This window comes from Rhopalosiphum maidis, chromosome 3 (genome assembly GCF_003676215.2).
Source record: "Rhopalosiphum maidis isolate BTI-1 chromosome 3, ASM367621v3, whole genome shotgun sequence".
NCBI lineage: Eukaryota > Metazoa > Arthropoda > Insecta > Hemiptera > Aphididae > Rhopalosiphum > Rhopalosiphum maidis.
The window spans coordinates 23,570,424-23,593,240 of NC_040879.1; the positions used below are offsets into that span (position 1 = coordinate 23,570,424).

The following is a 22,817-nucleotide window of genomic DNA, read 5'->3' on the forward strand; positions in this document are numbered from 1 at the left end:
AGTCATCAGTCTTCAGTGCAGGCGCCATAAAGGGGTGAAACATTTGATTCAGATGGCTTAAAAAAATAAATTCAATACATTTTCGATTGAATAATGTTATTTACAGAACGGTTCTTTTATCATATAACACACGATATACCTTATCCGTGTCCTAACTTAACCTACCCTAATCATCATACCCAGTTGCGTGTACATCCATTGTACGCACGTCAATGTAACAAAATAAAAATAAAAAAAACAACAACAAAAACAAAAGAAAAACATCTAATATATTATACAATTAATACAATAACACAATAAGTAGTTAAAACAATATGTGAAGGTGCGTTCGAAGAGTCGGATTACAGATGTATTGTAATAAAAATATAACACAGCGTTATAAGTATTAAATGGCCAATGTAATATTAGATTACTCATAAACAATATAATAGGTGTGGACGTACGTTTCTCAACAAATGCAAGTGATTACACTGAATATTTTACGGTCTGGTGCCTTTGTTGTTATATACCTAGCCGCGAAAACAAGCTTTTCGCTGCCGACAGTGCTGACTGCTAGTGTAAACAACCGGGTCTTCGAGTCCGGATGTTTACTGCCGATGTTTATTTTCAATATCCGGCATGCCTATATCGAGCTGTCGAAACATATTTTCAGTCGTATACGTACATTTGTATGTGTACTCAAAACATCCTCGACCATTGTACATGTTTCATATAGCCATATGCGATGAATCAATGAGCATATACTTTTCCCAAATTTTTCATTTAATAATGAACTTATGAAAATTCTAATCCATGGAATTCTTTAGAATACTTCAGAAAAATAATATTTTAGATTTTTATACCGTTTAAGAAGTGACCTATGCCGCACAAACTTTTTTTATTGTAAGTTATTAGTCAGACGACTCTTGGAAATATTGATGCATCTTAATTGAGATTTTAACTAGTAGTTCATAAGTTATTAAAATGTATTTACTTAGGAAATTTCCTCAGTCCTAAAAAATGTTTTTAAACAAATATAAGATATATATAGGTAATAGTGGATTTAATATTAATTATACTCAATCAATTTAAAAAATACATAAGATGTTGATAAATTAATGTATTCCTCATAACCCCTATATCTACCAATCCCGTTAACTAATTATCCTTAATGTACCAAGTTAAATAACAAAAACTTGTCTTTTGAATTTTTATTTAAATACAATGAAAATTTTAAAAATATTCGTCAGATAAGAAATTTAGCGATAAAGTGATTTTTATTAGAAAAATACATGCTTTAAATTATTTAAAATAAAGCCCTAAAATATTCTCGATAATTTCAAAAATTAGAATTTTAATTAATTAATTGTTAAATAAAAATGAGAGTGAGCCTTTTGGGTGGATAACTGTACCTATTTGTTATATTACATGTATTTTTTTTATTTATTGATACTTAAAAACAATACTTTATTTTAAGGTTCCAGAGGCTAAAACGCGCATTTAATTTTCTTTTATACTGTTGTAGACTCAAAAATGTAACGAGTAAATAAAGTAGAAACTTAACTACTAAAAATTCTAATTAATCATATTTCACTATATGCATGCACAAGGCATAAAAATAACATTTAAAAAGACTTTCTTGATTCTATTTGACGTATAAACAATTCAAAAATACACAAACCACATAATACATTTTAGGGACCTGTTAAATTCTAGGATTCTAATATACACAAGCGGCAGTCCGGAACACCAACATCTATAGTTTATTGTTTAGTGCACATTCAGTACACCACCTTTGCTTCAATGCATTTTTTAATATCTTTATATGATCTATCATTTATTAATTATACATAAAATTATAATTACCTAAAAAAGTACAAATATTTCAATAAAAATAATATCAGCATAAATGTTTTCAAGAGTCATTAGCGCGAAACTAAACCTACTATATTGATATTGTATATATATATTAAATTGCGTTGAACAATTTATGTATTCAACAATTCTATCTGATTGACTGTTTGGTAAGCTCCCGAACGTGATAATTACCTGTGAATAGTATGAATTTATTGTGTATACAATATCATATTGTATAAATTGTCATTCGGTAAAGTTTAGAAACCCAATAATATAATGGGTATCAATTTTGTGACTTTCTGTTTGATTTAATTTTTTTTTTTTTACTTTTTAACAATTCCGTTAATAAAGAAGGAATTAAATAAAAACGTAAGATAAAAGTTTTTTCGTTAATTTTTCGTCAGCGTCTTAAAAAAATTAAAAGTGGTTTTGTGAGAAACTTTAAAAATGTTAAAAATTAACTAATTACATTTCAGTTTTTTGAATCATAAAACTGTTGTAATACCTTAAGTTTTTTTAAACTTACCTTAAGCTTCGTATCCAAAGTTACTTACCATCATGTCTACTTTCGAATAAGTAAATTAATATACATATAAAGAAAAAAATAATAAAATGCTTGGAAAACAAATAATGTTTGTATACTTGAATAAAATATAAAACTCCATATTTAAGAACAAATTAAGTGTAAAAAAAGGTAACTTGGTTTGTATATAATTTAATCAAAATAAACGTAACTTTATTTTTAACTTGTTAATGCTTAGCTTTGATGATTACATATAACAATCAAAGATTAATTGAACGTATATTTTTAAGGGATATCGGTTATTAGTATTTCTGTAATAGTTTTTACTTTGCACGCTATTTAGTAGCATTATGCAAATTTTAGTACAAATTTAGTATTTTCGAACCATTAAACGTTAGCATGTAAATATAAACGCAACAAACCGTAAAATCGTAAATTAAACGGGTTTGTGAAATCATTATTATATCAATAATATTAGATAAGCAATACTATTATTCTCAACTAGCTAAAAATTACAAAGTTTAATTAAAACAAAGTAAGATATTTAATTATAAATAAAATAAACGTTTGGATAAACAAATAAAACATAACATAATCAACGTATTAAAATTTAGTTATTGACGTTTGGAGTGCATATATTGTCATAATTTAAAGTTCAAATTTAATAAAAAAAAAAGTACCCTAACAAGCTAAACACGATAATTTTTATTTCTTTTAGTTTTATCGGGCATCTATCAGTACTTACTATCGCCATATATTATCAACGTTAATATATATAATTATAATTATATTATTACTGTTTTATCTACTATGTATATTTACCATTTTATTTTTATACCTCCCCCTCCCAAAATTGTAAGATTCAGAATTCTATATTTTTATATAGTTGCAACTATAATCTCAACTTCATATTAAATCTATAGATTTATTTTAATAATAATACATAATAAACATATTTATACATATATTTAAACGAATGTTTTAAACTTCCAATCGAAAATCAAAGATCAATACTTTTATACTTCAGTAGATTAGATAAAGGTAGTTTGAATTTTGGAAATTATATATACAGTGTAACTTCCATCTATACTATGGATATGTAGTATAGTATATATTATATCTGTGTACCTACATATTATTTTTTTGATTAATAATAATACTTATACATTTATTTTTATTTCAGTCAGATGACAATTACTAAATGCATAATAATATACGTAAATGTTGGCATAGCTTAATTTTTAATCGTAAGAATTTATTTGATGTTAATGTAATACTTATCTGGCCATTGACGTTAAAAACTGGGATACAAATACAATTCAAACTTTCCCAATTTTCAGGTTAAATTACATTTCTCACAGCAACGTCTTTAACCATAATATATATATATATATATATTTAGGTTATATGACATACATTCACGAGTATGAACACTATGTAAATAGTGAGAGAGATTCTATAATGTTTTATTGACACTGAGCTGTATAGTTTATACAATGTGTATATAATATATATATCATATAATATACATTGGTTCGGTCCGCAAACAGAAATTATCGCCGTCTTTGATAAGTTTTACTCAAACCGAACGTAAACAGCACTGTCCGTCTCAGGAACCCGAGGCTTTTACGAACCACAGTTTCGAACAAGGACATTGCCTACAGCTAGCTGTTTACTGAACGGCCTCCAAATCGGTTGAACGGAAAATTCATCGTCCGGACCAAACTTAACTATAACATGCTTTGCTATTAAACAAAGCCCAATAGCGTATCCAAGTAATACTCAATGGTGATTAATTACTAAAAATAAAAACTAAAATTACGCATTCATGACTAAATATTAGACACGACCATACTCGATTTTCTGCGAATACAAAAAATACCATAAAATTTGTTCTGAAATCCATCTAGTCTTCGTCGACGTTATGAAAAATAACATAGATTATAAAAAGCAGGCGTAGATTTATAGATCAAAAATTAAAGGGGGCACTACATCCTACAAATCTATTCTATGACTAGAATTTTCAAATCATTATTTATTAATGTTTTTTTTATTAAGAAAATCAAATATATTATTAAAAAATGGATTTTATTAAATTACAATTTATGATTAACCTAACTCCTTTATAGCTCGTATATCTTACAAACTTAATATCCTGAGTACATAGATTGTTAAATAACTCAAAAACTATAAGTTAAAATTTCGATAATATTCATTAATATTTTTGAAAAGTCGTATGCTTATAAATTTGCTAGAAAAAGCTTTAAATGTAATAAAATCAAAATGATTTAAAATTTAACTTCATTCTTAAAAGTTCCAAAAAGTCATAACTTCATTGAGTTAATTATTAAAAAAAATTGAGAGTGAACCTGCCTATAATGAATCATCCTATATATTATAAATATATATATATCATATTCAGTTTGTATACTCGTCCTTGTCGACGTCTAAATTAAAAATCGAACTTCACCTTTATTATATTCGTCTTACGTCAGTATCCATCAATATCATATAAATTACACTTAAATCGACGTTTAAATTGTATTTCCTTCGTGTCAACGAATAATTTATCATAATTATGATTTATTATTGATTGTTAGGTATACATGAACCTTTCTCAGTGGTATTTGTTCATAATCTTTCATCAAAGTGTATTTTACGAGTATTTAATAAATGTTAATAATATTAATTAAACATTAATTACAATAATAATGATAAAGTAAGATTTTATAATTGTTATTTCGATTCGATATAATTATTATACCCATGTATTCAGAATGCACGTTCGTGTAAAAAGTGTTTGAATTAATTTTAAAAAATGTCAACAAACTATCTTCATCAAACAATTATTGAATACAAATTATGGTAAAATATGAACAAATACATAAAAAAATTAACCAACTTAACGTCAGTCCCGGATTAATACAATCGTAGGCCCTAGGCAAAGCCGTAGCTGGAGAAGGGTCCAGGGATCCGGACCTCTCAAGATTTTTTTAAAAAAAGAAATATTTTATAGTGATGAATAAAGTTAATAAATTAAATATATAAATTTTCAGTATTTATATTTAAAAAAAATATTGAACCCCCTCTCCGTAATTTTTTGCAGTTGCAGCCTTGGCTCTAGGCACAGTTCTTTTAATTCCTATGCGCTTATACAGCACTGCGGTGTCTAGTATTTAAATGGGTATGAAATCTTCTGTTTAGGAGAGGAAATGTTGAAATTCGATGTTAATCCTTCAAAAAACAAAAAAAAATCAAATCTAAACTTTTATATGATAATAATTTTAATAAATCTTAAAAACAATTAATTTTACTCAGTCTACAAATATATAGAAAATTAAATTGTTAAAACCTTAAAAAAAACTTATTTTACGCCAATTTGAATATTTCTTTATCCCTCGTATTTAAGTATTAAACAAGATAATTGTAAAAAAAAAAAAAATAGTAGCCACACATTTTATTTTTATAGGCCCCAAAAATGTTCGTAGGCCCTATGCACAATGCCTATAGTGCCTATGCGCTAATACGGCCCTGATTAATGTTGACAACGTTAACGATGGTCATTTAGAAACTGATTATCTGTAATATAATAATCCTTAAAAACTATAATAAAAAAACACCAATAACAATATCGATCTATGTTGTAGGGTGTTTTCGCTGTATACAAATATCATGAGCTCGATTCATTAAATAGTTTTTTAAAATACAATTTTTGTACACTTGGACAAAATATGCGTGGCAATTTCAATAATCTTTACAAAAAATTAAATTGAAATTTCACCTTTTTTTGTTATATAATATTACAAAGTTGTCATAAAAAAAACTTTAAAATGTATTTTTTTATTTTTACTTTTTTATTTATTGACATAATAGTAGTAGAAAACCCAATGTATACAATAATGCCGATTATATAATTCAGATAAGCTTTATCGTCGTCAATGCATAACCACAGAAAGTTATACATACAACAAATTAAAACACGTAGAAAAAAAATCAAAAATCTCGCAAATATTTATAAAATATTTAAAATTAAGTTAACACCAATTTACTCTAAAAAATCAATTTCCCTATTCATTATATTGTACTTGATCCTTTAACACAATTCGGGCGTTTTCGGACTCCACATTGATAAGTACTATACATTCATCATAGTTTATAGGACGGTTGACCACAAGAGACGCGTTAACGAATTAAAAAAAAAAATGCATATAACCGCTTTGGGGAAATGGAACGACGTAAAACCGATTAGATATATACATACTGAACGAAAATAATAAAGTCGAAATACGTGATTTATGCAAGTGAATATTTCTCTTGGTATTTTTGTATTTTTATATTCTTTTTTTTTCGTTTACAGCAGGATTACACAAACCCCATTACCGCTATACTCTTTATGATTTCACTTATGGGAATACACATCGTATTCTGAATAAACAATTTACTCGTACGTCACTGTGTAATCATATCTTAAAACACATCCAACGTGCACGTATAATACCGCATCATAACCAACCTAACTAGATACTCATAGACGCAACTTAGTGAAGGCTTAGAGGAGGCTTATCCTTCTCCAGAGCCCAAATGTGTATTGGATATTAAGTCACAAAAAATATTTTCTTCGATAGGGTATAAAATTGTTTATAAATAAGTGAGGGTGCTGCAAGACTTTTAAATCTATTCAAAGAGTCCTGCAATGCCAATTATTTTTTCAAATAAACAATTAACAATTGTTTAACTAATTATTCACTTATAAACATTAATAATTTAAAATATTATCTTTTAATTATATTTAAAAATTTTAATCATCAGAATTTGAATAAATAAATTATTAAAGGCGAAAATGTGGGTGAAGCATGCCTGAAGAATCATATAATATAATATTACTGGATATAAATATTGAAGTAAGTTTATATTTATTACAATCCATCAGCACACATACCAAATATAAGAGAAATGTCTGCACGGTTTTAAAAGGATAAAATATTATATGCCTCCTTTTAAAAATTGAAAAAATATTTTCTAATTGTGCTTATATTAGTATTACTATGCACGGCTAATACAATAGACGCACGATTTTTACTTCAGACACTCAAGATGTATCGTGGATTCATAACGATTACGGAAAGTTGTAATCTTATTTTTAACTAAATTTACAAATATACACCGGCGTGTCAAGCGACGTAAATTTGATAACACGTACATACAATATACTCTTTATTATTCAGATGGTTAAATCTTAATGAAGAAAATAATAAGTTGGGTCATCCGGAATAATCGCCGCAGAACATTAATAATATTGTACGATTTAAAGCCGGTACAAAAATAAATTACCAGTGGATAAAAATGATAGCTTTAAAACCCATAGATATATTATACTAAAACGTGCACCGAGTGATATAAACTATGCGTAATTAATAAGGTATATCATGCTATTCATACTGCCCTCATAAGCTAAAACGTCAAAGTAGAAAAAAAAACAAAACAATGGTTATAAAAATCAACTCGTGTTTAGAGGAATATGCTGTAAGTGAAAATATTGCCGAACAAAAATAATGTAGGTAGTATTTAAATTTTACTTAAAATTCTGTAAATCGTTGATAAATTCATATATACTAAGTAATTATGCTATAAGATCACTAGGCTAAGCAGCGGTATCATATCAAAACCGCGAATTCAAAAATGCGAATGTCAAAATAGCGACGGTGAAATAGCCAAGCATAAAATAGCTAAAAGCCATAACAGCGAATGTTTAAAACAGCTAAAGTATATTATTCTAAAATTATCATTATTATACCTGTTTAGTGATATATCAATGTTTAGTCATACATCAAATAAAATAATTTATACTTGTAGTGATAAATTATATGCTCTTTGCCTTTTAAATAATTTACAATATTTCTTTCCATGCATTGCAATTTTTGAATTTCTAAAATTCTTAATACAGTATCTTGATATTTTTTTCTTTTTTTTTATTGGATTTTTCCTGCTTATGTATTACTTTACTTTCATTTCTGTGTTAGTCTGTTCTTATTTGAACCCTTCTATAAGTTTCCAAAGTGTTGGGTGACACAACCCATGCATATATATAAAAATATATTGAATAATCCAGCTATAAAACTGATTGTGATTATGTATCTGAATCTTTATAACTTATAAGTCATACTATTACTACAGACAAATAGTAGGAATTATAATTTTAAAATAATATACTTTAGCTATTTTAAACATTCGTTATTATGTCTTTAAGCTATTTAATGTTTGCCGTTGCTTTTTTGACATTCGCAATTTCGGATCCGTGGTTATGAAGGTGAATCCTAAGTAACATCGTTATAGTATTGTTAAATTGTTGAAGATTTGAAAGTAAGTAAGTACAAGTGACTACGATTTGCGCCGTTTTATTTTTGTAATGTGTATCTATGTCGCCTCTAATGTGGTCTATCTTTTTTTTATAAAATATATACCTACATTTGCCTTTTTAATTGACATTTGGCATTTGAAAAAAATAATTTCAAATTATTAAAAATAATAATTATCTATTAAACATAATATTTTAATAAATAATTATAGGTATATTTTACAATTTATAAATAATTGTATTACATCATAAACTGTTACTTGCAACATTCTTGGTTGAGTAACAAGCAAACTAGCAATCACCCATACTAATACTAATAAGGATCAACGAAAAATTAAAGTTATATATCATTACAAAAAACATTTTTAAAAGAAAAATTATGATTCTTACGATTAGATCAAAATGTGTTTCGATGTAGATACATAAAGATCGAATTTTAAACAGTAGTTCAGTTGTATCAATTTATAAATTATAATTTAAATAACTACTTGTCCGAAATTATATTATTTGTATGCATCAAAGTAATCTGAAAAATACTCCGTTTTGGAAAAGAGATATATCGTTATTCAAAAAGTCAAAACATTATTATGATAAAAATCATATTTTTTAAAAAAATAAAAAAGTTAAAACTTTTTGAAATAATTAGTGTTGACATTAAAATGGATCACCTTTTATACATCGGTGCGTTAGAACTATTAAAACAATGTCGGGACGTCTCATCTGTTATGTGGAGAGCAGCTACTGTATATAACTACTGACGTGGGTTTTTCATTGGTCTCAAAATTGTGTTTTATTTTTTATAAACTACGATCCAAATTAATGGTTGTCTAAAAATTAATTTTAGCGGATAATATCATCCACATAAAATATTCTGTGGATGTGGCACTGTTTGTATGTTCAAACCCGGGTCAGATTAAATTAACTTCTACGCGATATCATCAAATTAAACTATATGTACTAGACGTCACTCGTTTTTAATAACTAAACATGCCATGAAAAATGAATTTGCGGTACAGAGTTTTGTGTTTATTTTTACAATTTATAATTTACACATAAAAAAAAAATAAAAATGTAACAAAATTCATAATGATAGATCATACGCGTTTATTCTACGTAAATATTGTATTAAATGAGGTAACATTCGCTGAAAAAAAATCATAAAACCAGTCACAAAAAAAATATACTAGCCTGGTATACAAGGTGATTCATCGAGCATTCACACTTCCCTCACCATTTTCCTTTAATTACGAATATAATTTATTTAAATTTTAATTGTTGGAACTTTAAAATATACTCGAGAAACTTTTTTTCTAATCTTTAGAATTTTGAATCACTTTATGGCCTCTGGAGACATAAATTTTTTATTTAAATCAAAACTTCTCTGTTGGATCTATAATACATTTTTAAGGAATTAATAAATTTTCGAAAACGTTGATGTGTACAAATTTAAATTGTTTAGCAATTATAATTTAAATTGTTGTTTCCTTAGGATAATAATTTTTAAATATGTGAGAGCTATGATGTTTTGGGTAATAGTACCCATAGGGTAAGTGGTAATTAATAATAATTTGTAAAAAATTTTCTTAGCTGCCTAATAATATTTGTATTAAACAAGTTTATTCTAATTTGAAAAAATAAACTTATATCGCTCAAAACATTCCTTAAATGATATAAAAATATAAATTATTTGAATAATGATCCTTGAGTATAGTTAATGCAATATTAATGGAAAACATGGCGGTGAGCATACTTGGTGAATCAACCTATATACGAATAACATACAAGTATACAAAATGTACGAGTCTCGTATAATTTGTTTGTATTCTATCAACTCGTTGTATTCAGTAGTGCATATAGAATCAGCGGATTGTCGCTCGTTACATACACTATTCCACTAATGCGTCATTTGAAAATCAAACAATTCCGTTGCCAATACACTTATTTTACCGCTAGTAACATATTTTCTGAAAATAATAACACTCAGTATTTTTATATAAATAAAATATCCAGCCGACTACAATCATTATGTGCCGCAGTAGAGATGTAATATTATTTTATAAAAATAAACCTGAAACAAGCAAACGGAAAAGAAATAAAAATCTCATAGACTTTAGTGCAACTAGGTTTTTTTTTACTTGTCGTGAATTTCATTATTAACTTATAGTTAATAGAAGGTTTTAAAAACTATTCAACTTCATGTCTCGTGGTAAAAAAAAACCGTTCATACAGTTAAATCTCTTTATAGAAAAGTCAAATAATAAAAATATTCAGTTGTTTTTTTAAAATTTTCATTTAAATAGGTATTTCATACTGCACAATTTTCTACCAAACGGTACATGAAAAAAAAGTAAAAATATTTTTTTTAATATTATTAAAAATAAGAAAAAAATATTTTAATTTAATTTTCAAACATACATTTTACCATACTTGTATTACTAGTAACACGATGATGGATTTATACATTTATACTTTATAAACATAAAAATATTTCACATTATAATCGTGTTCTAATATTCTGTTTCGGAAAACAGTAAAACTGTTGTATATAAACAAACTAAATTAAATTTACAAGTATCTTGATTAAAATAATAGTTCATAATCAATTAATAATTACTTTTCCATTTTATCGAATTTTAACGAACACAAAACTTTTGCTCTCAATTACTTTATCTGCCTAGCTGTTTCTATGTAATCGATGAACCAATATTATGCTGTTTCGCTATATTTACCGCATCAGTTAACTTTTTACTTTAAACGTACACAGCACAAAAACGTACAACATCTAATTGAAAATAATAATTTCCGACAACGATATATAAACATTTATCAATTATCATTAGTCATTAACATTACAACCTTTTACCTTTACTGGTATGGCGAAACGTTTTATCTTCGCTGTCAATTATTATATCCCAAAGTTTCCATGAATCTCGATCTCGTTAACTGTCTATGCCATTTTCGATTCGTTTAACTCACGTTACATACAATACGCCCACTCCACATGTACGCCATATATTCATTATGCTTACCAGGTTTTTCTGCTGTACAAATAACACTGGGCAAAATCTAGTATCGTAGAGATTGGAATCGAAAACCTATTAGGAGTTTTTCAAATGCGAGATTTTAAAAAGAACTTACGATAACTATCTCCCATTGAATTGTATACGTAATATTGCAATATTGCATACACCACAAGAATCGTCTCCTTGAATGTATACACGATTTTTAAGACTCTTAGACATTAACGACGAAAAGCCTCTTCGGGAAGTCTGTTATTTATTTGAACAACAATTCAATGACATGACAATAAATACATCATAACTAACCAAAAGTGCTATTAAAAATCCCACATTCAGATGATGCAAATAGGTTTTTAGATTTCACTCACTAATATCATGAGATAATTTTGGAAGTTAGTACGGAAAGTTCTAAAGCATCTAACCTTAAATCTGCGTATATGTATAACGTTATATCTAAGTTATAAATCGTGATTCATCGATTATCATTACTTTATTAGACACTATTTGATTAATACTGATCTAGTCACAAACTCAGTAAATGATCATTTCACATAAATGCACTTAATTCTAAATATATATATTTACATTATATGAAATGAGATCACTGAAAAACAACATGTTTATGACGTGTTTAAATAGAAGAGTTCATGTTTTAATTTTAATTTTTTACGAACCCAACTTTGAATTACGATCGAGGCAATGTCCGCGCAAAGACGCAATTCTTAAACAGACCCTGACGTGCAGAACCGGCGAGCTAAATGTTAATTTATTAACACATATTACAATAACTATAACGATGACCGCCACTGCCCAGATTTGTTGCATGCAATCGTCTCTTCCGCCCAATTAGTTTCCAATCGATTCGACCATCTATCATAGTCCCCGCGGACGTACCTTTCTCACGGAAATAAGCCGTCTGTTGCTGTGTTACTGTGTTAATATTGATTATCCCCACACTTTCGAATGTCCTCCTAGAGAATAGAACTAATATTTAATTATTTATACCCCAAAGTATTTTCTAATCCAATTAGTTTATGTTATTGATCTACACTATATAATCCAAGTTGCTCATGCTCAGAACAGCGTTGTTTCTTTTGATCGATTTTAATTCAATTAATATACAATCGACGTTATTAAGGATTTCAAGAATTCAAACCAAATTATTTAGAAATATCGAATATAATATATATAAATTAAATAAATAATTTATTAAATTTCTTAAAAAAACAATATACTAGATAAGCTTTACAACCTAATGGGCTAAAGCTAAGGTAAACTACATCTCAGTGTCATCGTTCATTTGAAGCTTTCTTCACTACATCTTTTTTATCTGTCATTACATTTTTAATACGTAGAAAAATTATAGTAAATAAATTATGATGACGTCTTATGTGACCTTTTTGCTGCCTGCTTTCTTTATTAGTGTTTACCGCTTTTCTTTATGCGAAGTTTTTCTTTACATAATTTAAAATATTTATTGTATAGGTTAGGTTAGGTTTAAAAGCTTTTTATGCTTATAACGTCAACGATCATCACACAAAATATATAATATTTTATATACGTCAAATAGTAAGAATACTAATAAAGTTGGTGTTTATTGAAAAATGTAAAAAAAAATACTGTTTGTTTTATAACTTTTAAGCTATAATAAATGTTTTGGTGTACCTGTGTAACGATAAACCGTGTCGAATTATGTTCTCGAGTATGGAACAATATTGTTATCTGTTATTGACATTGTGCATTAAAAATACATAGTAGGTACTATGTTCTTTCAAGAAGTTTATAATAAAAAAAAAAAATCATAATACAACACAAGATTACTACTGTTACATTTTAAAAACATTTTAGTTTAGAAAATCAATGTTTTTAAAATATTATTCAACATATTTAAGTGGATTGATAGTTAATATCGTATAAAAACAAAACAAGAAAGTGTTCTGTACTTCTGTACACGATATATTATATGCGAATTTATCGATAAATTACAGTGTATTCGAAAATAATTATAATTATGCTACACTTTATAATAATATTTTTAGATTTTAAGTTTTAATACGACGTTCAAATAAAATAAAAGTGAAAAAATATATGGTAAAAATCGAACTGTATATTACGAGTTACGACACCGCTTATGTGTTTTATCACTCATCGGTAAACGAGATGGGGTGGGTTAAGATTCAAAATGTTGGCTATGTGTGTCTATATATATATATATATATATATTAAAGTAATACAATAGAAAAGTAATCCAAAAATAACTTTAAGCCCATGTCTAAATTTGTTAATTTTATTTGTTGTGAACCCAATAAGTACTACAGTAACTATAACATTATAAAACTTTTATTGGTTGTGTAAAAATGCACGTAGTTACTTATGTGAAAAATGTGCATTATCGTACAATAATACTAATTAATTATCACCCAACGAACAGTCGTAACTAAAAGCACCGAAAGTTGGTTTAACTTACGACACGTAGTAGTTTAGTAGTTAAATACTGTACATCAGTGTCACTGGAAAACGATCCTTTAAAGGTGAATGAGATAATCATGGTTATCAACGACATGTGTTTTAGAATTCTGCAAACTTCTTCGACACATTTACCATTTAATTATTACTTCTACTGTTCTACGATTATTATAGTATAATCCTGAGCAGATTTTTGATTTTTGACTAAATAAACTCCGAGTTTCAATGGAAAATATTTGTTATTCTTGGTTTTTTTTTTACATTAGTCAAATAATTATATTATATAATATCATAATATTATTATACCTAAAACTTATTCTTAAAAAATCGATAGAAACATCGAAATATCCTTAATATATGATAATACGACAGAACGCTTTTATTTATTTAAATAAAGTTTTGTCGTATTTATACAACCCCTCCTATTATTATAATATTTCTAATAACGTTTAAATGTTTATTGTTTTCTATTTCGTTTTTCAGCTCCGGAAGTGTTGGCTCAGAAGCCTTACGGGAAAGCAGTGGACGTCTGGAGCATCGGTGTTATTTCGTACATATTGCTGTGCGGATATCCGCCATTTTACGATGAAAACGACGCGAATCTCTTCGCTCAAATCTTAAAAGGTAAATCATATTGTCGAGTTACTCGTGCGTGTAATATATTGTCATTTCGTGCGCAAATCAAATAGGTAAGGTCTGTGCGTGCAGGTGTGAAATGGCTGTATGTATTCAAATATAAATATATTTAAAAACATTTATTTTTGAAACATATTTCAATGAACAACAATTGTCAAATCTTCAAAATACACGTCCTGATAAAATCACAAAATATTTTGCACGTGTTGTATTTTATATAGATACGAAATTTTAACGTACCTACTTTTTTCATTTCTTTTACTTGTGCACACTTTATAATATGACAACAATGTATACGATATAACTTTTCGACACACAAAACCAACATGATGTGGTTTTATCGAAAAACGCAAACACGGTTTCTAACTGTTGAGTACACACGTCCCCTCCCTATGACATTTCAATCATACATTTTCCGCTTCATCAACAAACAATACATACAATATATACTCATAAGCATACCTTGGGACTTATAGTACTAAAAAATATATGCACTCATATATAAACCTAAAATATAATTAAATACACTTAAAATGTAATAACAATCACATTTTTTTTAAAAAAACATATAAATACATCAATATTATATAATATAACAATACAGTTTTAAACATTTCGTAAAAATAACGGAGAAAAGAGACAAAAAAACTAAATAATTAATTTACAGCTTATTCGAGCAAAATAACTGTTCTTATTTGGATGTAATTTTATGTAAAAGATATTTTTTTTTCTCAGAAACTGATTGCTACTTAATATTATGAGAAATTTAATATGTAATCAGTTAATTAAAATTTACTCAAGTTAATCTGAAAATAAAAATTGATAAACTTAATATGTTAATATGTAAAACATAAAAAATCCTTCAAATATACAATACAATATTTATTGTAATGTAAGTGCTTTAAATGATGTTTGTACTTCATATATTATTATCTATGTTTAAATACATCCAATACGAGTATGCAATAAATTGCTATAAGTAAATGCTCATAACCATGTTTATAAGTGATTAATAGGCAGTTTATAAACCTCAGCCAGCACCCATACATAATATTTTTTATTCCTTTTTACACGGTTTAAATCATTTTAACACTTGATAGTAAAATGTATTTAAAATGTAATATTTAAAAACTATATAATAATAATGTCATTGACACAAAAACCTCCTATGTGCCAAATTTACAATTTTGGGACTTTAGTGTCTCTGAATTTAGGAAAAAATAAACTATCATTAAATAATATTTCATAAGTTTCATATGCGACTATTCCCGTCGAAGAGGTAATGAAAATAGTTTATAAATCCTCCTTTGTGTTATTAATATATATTTTTTATAAAATACTTTGCATTCAATTAAAAATTTATGATATAACACCAATTATCATTAAAAAATTTCTTATGTGACATTAAAAATTCTCCTTTGTAAGCTTGGCAAAAAAACATAAACTAATAGAACCTCTAATGTGACAAAACTTTAACAATATTTATATAATATATTATATATTTATATATTTTCACAAATATTGAATTTTATTTACAATTATTTTTTAAAATAAAAGTTAATATAACTTCAAAATTTAAAATGTATTTTTGTCAACGACAACTTATAGAATCCAGTTAGAAGAATATAGTTTCATTATTCATTATATTCAGAGATTTTTAACTTTAATTCATCATATTTTAGATTCTAAGCGGAGCGATAGATTTATTGCGAGTTTTAAAATGACGTTGTTTTTTTGTTCTGAAACACTTTTCGTAACGGAAAAAATTGAAGGGAATGATTTCTGTCAACAAATTGAATATATTTTGTACTTTAGGAGATCAAAAGAAAGAAATCAGGAAAATATAAAGTTTATGTTTCGAGTTTACTTTTTCTCTAAGTAAATAGGTCACTATAATTGATGAACATTTTAGTTTAATGGTAAATACGAATAACAATTGTGGTGTGTTTACTTCTAAAAATATTGTATAATTTATATTTATATTGTTATAAGTGATTTATTTTTCTTTTAGTAATATCATTGATTATGTGTAGTATGATATTATACTATGTATAATCTATGGTAATATAATAGATTTGATTGATTTTATCAAAAACATAGGTTTATTGTAGTATATAATCATACATTATTGTCTTCAATACTGATGTACAGTAAAACGGAGTAATTAGACACGTAGACTTGTAGTATAAATAACTTAAAAATAGTCTACATTTTTTGTAAATTAATTCTGCGTATAAGAAATAATAAAATATATAGTTATAAATAGTTTAAATAATTCGATTAATAATAATTAAATTACAACAAAATAACTAATATTGTTAGAAAAAGAAGTATTTTTTGTTTAAATATCTAATTTCAAAAACTTTTAACAGCTACAAAAAAAATTATGAATTTTCTATGTCTTAGATTAATGTAAAAATTTTGACTAATTCTATAAGTTCTCGTAAAAAATTTTAAAAATGTTGTCATGAAAAAAATAATTTTACCAACATTATAAACCAAAAAAACCAAAAAAAAGGTTAAAATATCAAAAATATATCTGTTTGATACAACACAAGATACATTCTTAACCATAGCCCGATAGTCTAGCGATTTTCTCGATTTTTTTTTTAATTTATCTAATTTACCTAAACTAACCAATCAATAATCAATATTACTTATTAATTTTACAAAAAATCTATTTAAACCATCCTCTGGGTTTGATTTCTTAATTAATAAAACACACTGGTTATAATTAAATAATATTTTCCCTCGTTTATTAAAGACATCCGAAAGAACGAATTCATATCACGACAGATATATGCTTGAAAATATTGACTAAATCTAAAACTAATTTTGAGAGTACCCTTATTATTATTACAGGTGAATTTGAATTTGATTCTCCGTACTGGGACGACATTAGCGATTCGGCAAAAAACTTTATAAGGCAGCTGATGTGTGTTGACGCAGACAAACGCTACACGTGCCGTGAAGCACTGGCTCATCCATGGTAAGTGCGAACAGAAGCATTAAATGATTCATTAAATTTCCATTCATTCTACTGCAGTACGTCCAAATATTACCCACACTCCTTAACGAATAACGGATTGTTGTAGTTGAAACTGCACGTTGGCTGCAATTTAATACAACATAATAATAATTGCAAAAAATCATTATGGAAAACGCATAATATTACGCACATTTCTACAGAATATTTTCACATACCACGCAGCTACGTGATTTTGGGAACTTATGCATGAAAAATGTGTTGATAATAAATAACTATGTTTTCGACGAATTTGGATCTTAAAATATGTCTTATAATCTCAAAGCTATACCGGTATACACAAAGTTTCATTGTTATTTAAAACTTTTAAAAAGCGCATTCTGAGGATTTTTCAGTGTGTTATTTTACTCAAAACCCCCAGCTCGAACACAATAATATTCAAAACGGTACTATAATAAATTCTGCGGGTGCTAGAGCTGTTACGTATATTATCATAACAGTTTCAGTTACATCGAGAAATGTAAATTAACAATACATCTGCAGCAACCGTTGTGATTGCAAAAATGTAAACACGAAATTAACGGTACGGTCCATATAATATTATAATGATATCGTGTGTGTACAGAAAATACAAATATTCACGTTTTTGCTTTTCATAAATATATTATTATGTACACTGTACGTCTGTACAGGATGTAACGGAATTATAGAAATAACTAACAAACGTAATTAACCAACTTTATATCTACGCCATAACTTTTGTTCTAACCAATATTTTTTAGCATTATTACGAGTTTCATTTAAAAATACAGATTTAAAAAAGTCATTACGTAGGTACATAGGTTTTGATTACATTTGTCAGTTATTTCGGGTATATAATTTATTTTATGTTTATACGACTGAATTATAAGCGTATTGAACGTTTTTCATATACACACAAATATATCGATTATAATAATAGTTACAGAATAGAAGTGGGATAATATTATAAAATATATGTGCATCGCATGAGTTCCTACGACCCAATTTATTGTTTTATACCGATTCAGTATAACACTGCGACGATACGACACGAATATTATATTAAAAATAGGTACTTATCATATAATGCTTTTACTATTTCGTTGGCCTAATAGATAAAAAAAAAATAACATGACAAAATTGAAAATTTGTATATTTTTACTATACATTAATTTCACCTAAATTATGTTATATTTTATTAAACGTTATAGTCTTAACTACAAGAATGCATTCACTTAGCATCAACTCCCGATTCAACTTGCACAAAAATCTGTTCTCTCGCGAACCATATTAAATTCCTTATCCAAGAAAAATGCAAAGCTAGATTTCGTTGGCAAAGAGTCTACCAAAGACACAAATACTTCATTGATAAATATACCTATAATCAACTAAAAATAAATTAATCAAAGCACTTCTCCGATTTAGCTCTCTTACTTATTAACGATACATCCTACTTTGGTTACTTTAGATTTCACAGTAAGCTCCAATCACACACTTATCTCCTGATTATTAAATAATAAACGAATATACCCAATAACCCTCGACGAAGACTAAAAAAAAAATGGTGTAAAGACCTTCTACTTAAGCATCTCTCAATAATCAACGCACCTGCTGGGTATTAACACTAAGTAATTTCCCAATTTATATTATTCACCGCTTATCAAACCTTATACAATAATGTTATAAATATTGTAGATTTTCACTTAAACAATAAAAAAAAATACAAATTCAGATTAATCGTAATTGTAATTAAAATAAATACATTAATCCAAGTCACGTTTAAATCATTAAAAAAACTGTATAAAAGCTATTTATTTTTCATGTACACTCATCTATATTTGTTATTTATATGTTGTTTTTTTTATTAATGTTATTTTATATTTCTACCATGTTTCGGGAGTAGTTTTTCCGTTTAGTTGGCGTTTGTAAATGCGTGTCTGTGTAAAAATGATTGACAACTAATATCTTATATACGTAGTTGGAAATCGGTTGTTTAACTGAATTCATAGCAATGACCATTATTTAAGGTTAAAAATAAAATTACAATCTATTCAAAATTTTAATTTTCCAATAAAATAAACTATTCTTAAAAAAATAAGTATAAAATAAAATGAAAAAAATATTATTTATTATTGTACGAACGTCGTATTTTTGGAACGTCCAATAAACGTACTCCTATATGGAAGCCATTATAAAGCAACAATTATTAGCATTATTATTTTGATATTTTTTTTTTTTAGTCTTCTGTTGTTGTTTACTCATTCGTATTTCTGTACGCATTAGATTGTTCCCATTTCCCCAATTAATATTATTTGTATGAAATTCTTGGAAACGTAGCGACGTAGAAACGTTTACACTTTTTAGTAGACATTTATTGTTATACACGTTTTTTAATACAATAGCTGTTTGTTTTTTCAATAATATTTTGGTTTGCATTTTTCCTGATTTATTTTTTAAAACGACACATAATATTATACATATTATAATATATACCTTACTATTATTATTTGTATATGCTGTAACGATATTAATGACGTACGCGTTTCAGGATATCTGGTAACGCGGCCAGCAGCAAGAACATTCATGGAACCGTTTCAGCACAGCTCAAAAAGAACTTCGCCAAATCCAGATGGAAGGTACGTACCCGCGTCTTATCGGCCCACCCGTAGTCTGTATAATATCACTCGTACAATAACAAATAATATTCTGCGCGAAGCGCCACAGCACAACCTTACCCCTGCCCCCTCCTAAACACAATTTTTTTTATCCTTCGAACACGGTAGACAGTATACATATTTTCATGGTTTGCTTCCTACCCTTTAACGACCTCATACACCACCTCATCATACAATATTTGGACAGTTTAGTGTCATTTAATGCATCGTAATTATAAAACATAGTACCAATAATATAATAATATATTAGACATACCCATACCTAAGTACGTAGATCGGCTCATATCCGATACTGGACGGAGTAGAAAAATGCAACTAAAACCGTTAAGATGATGATGATGATGTTTCCAGCAATTAATGAACGCCATAACCATGGTGCATAAAATGCAGAGGTTAGCGATGAACGTGTCGGAAGTGTCGGACACATCGTCGTTGCTACCTGCTGCGGCAGGCGTGCCGAACAGACAGAAGTGTGCTACGATTGTAGAGGAAGCCGAGATTGATGATTTTGACGGTGATGATGATCATGGCCAAGATAATAATGGCTATGGCACCGAAGGTAGAAAAACAAATAGCGTGTGTGTGCGTGTGTATGTGGGTATGTGCGTGTGTGCGTGTGTTGGTGTGTTGTTACCCAGCGACTGCCAATAATCCGTGTGCGTTTGAAATGATCCGGCTTTCGTGAATGTATATTTTGAACCCACGTAGATGAATACACATTGCATAATATAATCAAAGGTGGGCATTGGCTCGTTAAAAAAGTGTAACTGGCCTATTTGGCTGTCGAAATAACTGGTTTTTTTTTTCAATCGATTTAAAAATAATCCATCAAGTTAATGAAAAAAAAAAAAAAAAACGTTTTTTAAATCGTTAGTTTTATACTACTGTATACATGGTTTTGAGTATCCATATCCGTGTTGTAATCGTATGTTTTCCGGTAAAATAATAATATAATATTTATAAATACTAAATAGGCTCAAAATACTCTTATATAATCCACGTACTAATTAAAAAAAATAGATTTTTATTTTTACTGAGTTAAGTTAATATTTTTTTCAACATTATCTTCTAAATTCATAAGCATGTGTTCACTTGGCTTAAATTAGCTTGAATTATTTATTTTTATTTACTTGCCCACCTTTGAATATAATAATATAGAATAGCGCACCTACGTGTACAAGATGGCTATAACTTAAAAATAAAATAAAGTTCTATGATATGTGCACATAGGTACATATAGTTTTAAGAATCAGCCATTCAAAAACTGTCAGTCTTAGTCTGAGTTTTAAGTATAATCTTTTGGTAAGGGCATGGCTCGGAACTTCATTTAAATACATATCCATATTGAACGTAGGCATGTAACGTGAAACATTTCAAATTAATATGAGTATTATACACTTAACGTTATAAAGTACAGAAAATAGAACGTGGAGTTTTACATTACATATTTTTGAATATTTTTGAAAGTTTTTGAATATTTTAAGGATATTACTTTGTTTTAGTATACTTAATGGGTTTTTCACATATAGATACTTATGTTATTTATCAAAAACGAAATTATTTAAATTTTTGTTGACAGATATTAAATACCAATACTTGGTACTTAAATATATAATTTTAGTTTGATCGTAACAAATAATTTTTTAATATTTTGAATTGCCTTTTATAAATTAATCTCATAAATTTTTTTAAAAAAAATATGTGACAACTATTTCCTTAAAGTCAATTATTTAATCCCGTTTTATACAACATGAATGTATCTGAATAAATTTTGAACATCTTTTACTTGAATTGTTATATGAATTATCAGTAAAACTATCAAATACGCCTCTACATAATGTGTATTTTAAAATACACACGCATAGTTAAACTATAACGGTTTTGAGAAAGCAAAAACAACGACTCAGGTTATAATCTTAATTGAGAAACCAAATTTTCGCCTCAAAAATTTAAAAACTTAAACTTTGAATTTTTTGATATTGCCCTCATATTAAAATTAAAACAACACTGCAAAATCTATATCATCCACTTTTTAAAGTATACGTAACTACGTTACGACTTTCATCGGTTCTGTCACTTTTGAGTCTTGAAACCGTATAGTTTTGGCGTGTAACCATAGTTACAAACAAAATTGGTACTGTCGCGGGACCACTTTTAAGTTAATTTAAATTAGTGTTTAAACATATTTAAATGTTCTTAAAATTTCATTAAATTTGCCTAAATATTTTAAAGCCTTTAAAGAGCAGGTAGTGGTGTCTCTTAACTCTAAAGGCGTATTTTGGTAACCGAACCGTGAGAT

At 27.3% G+C, this 22,817-nt stretch overlaps 1 protein-coding gene across 4 annotated transcripts in view; it reads left to right on the forward strand.

The window, feature by feature from the left end:
* LOC113559447 (calcium/calmodulin-dependent protein kinase type 1) overlaps positions 1-22,817 on the forward strand; it is a 340,687-nt gene that overhangs the window by 307,867 nt on the left and 10,003 nt on the right. For 2 of the 4 annotated variants that reach the window (XM_026965283.1, XM_026965284.1), the window contains 3 exons: positions 14,684-14,824; positions 17,699-17,825; positions 20,392-20,479. In XM_026965283.1, coding sequence (XP_026821084.1) covers positions 14,684-14,824; positions 17,699-17,825; positions 20,392-20,479 — 356 coding nt within the window. Of the gene's footprint in view, positions 1-14,683; positions 14,825-17,698; positions 17,826-20,391; positions 20,480-20,869; positions 21,286-22,817 lie in introns of those variants that run through there. The other 2 variants (XM_026965282.1, XM_026965281.1) reach the window with 2 other exon arrangements.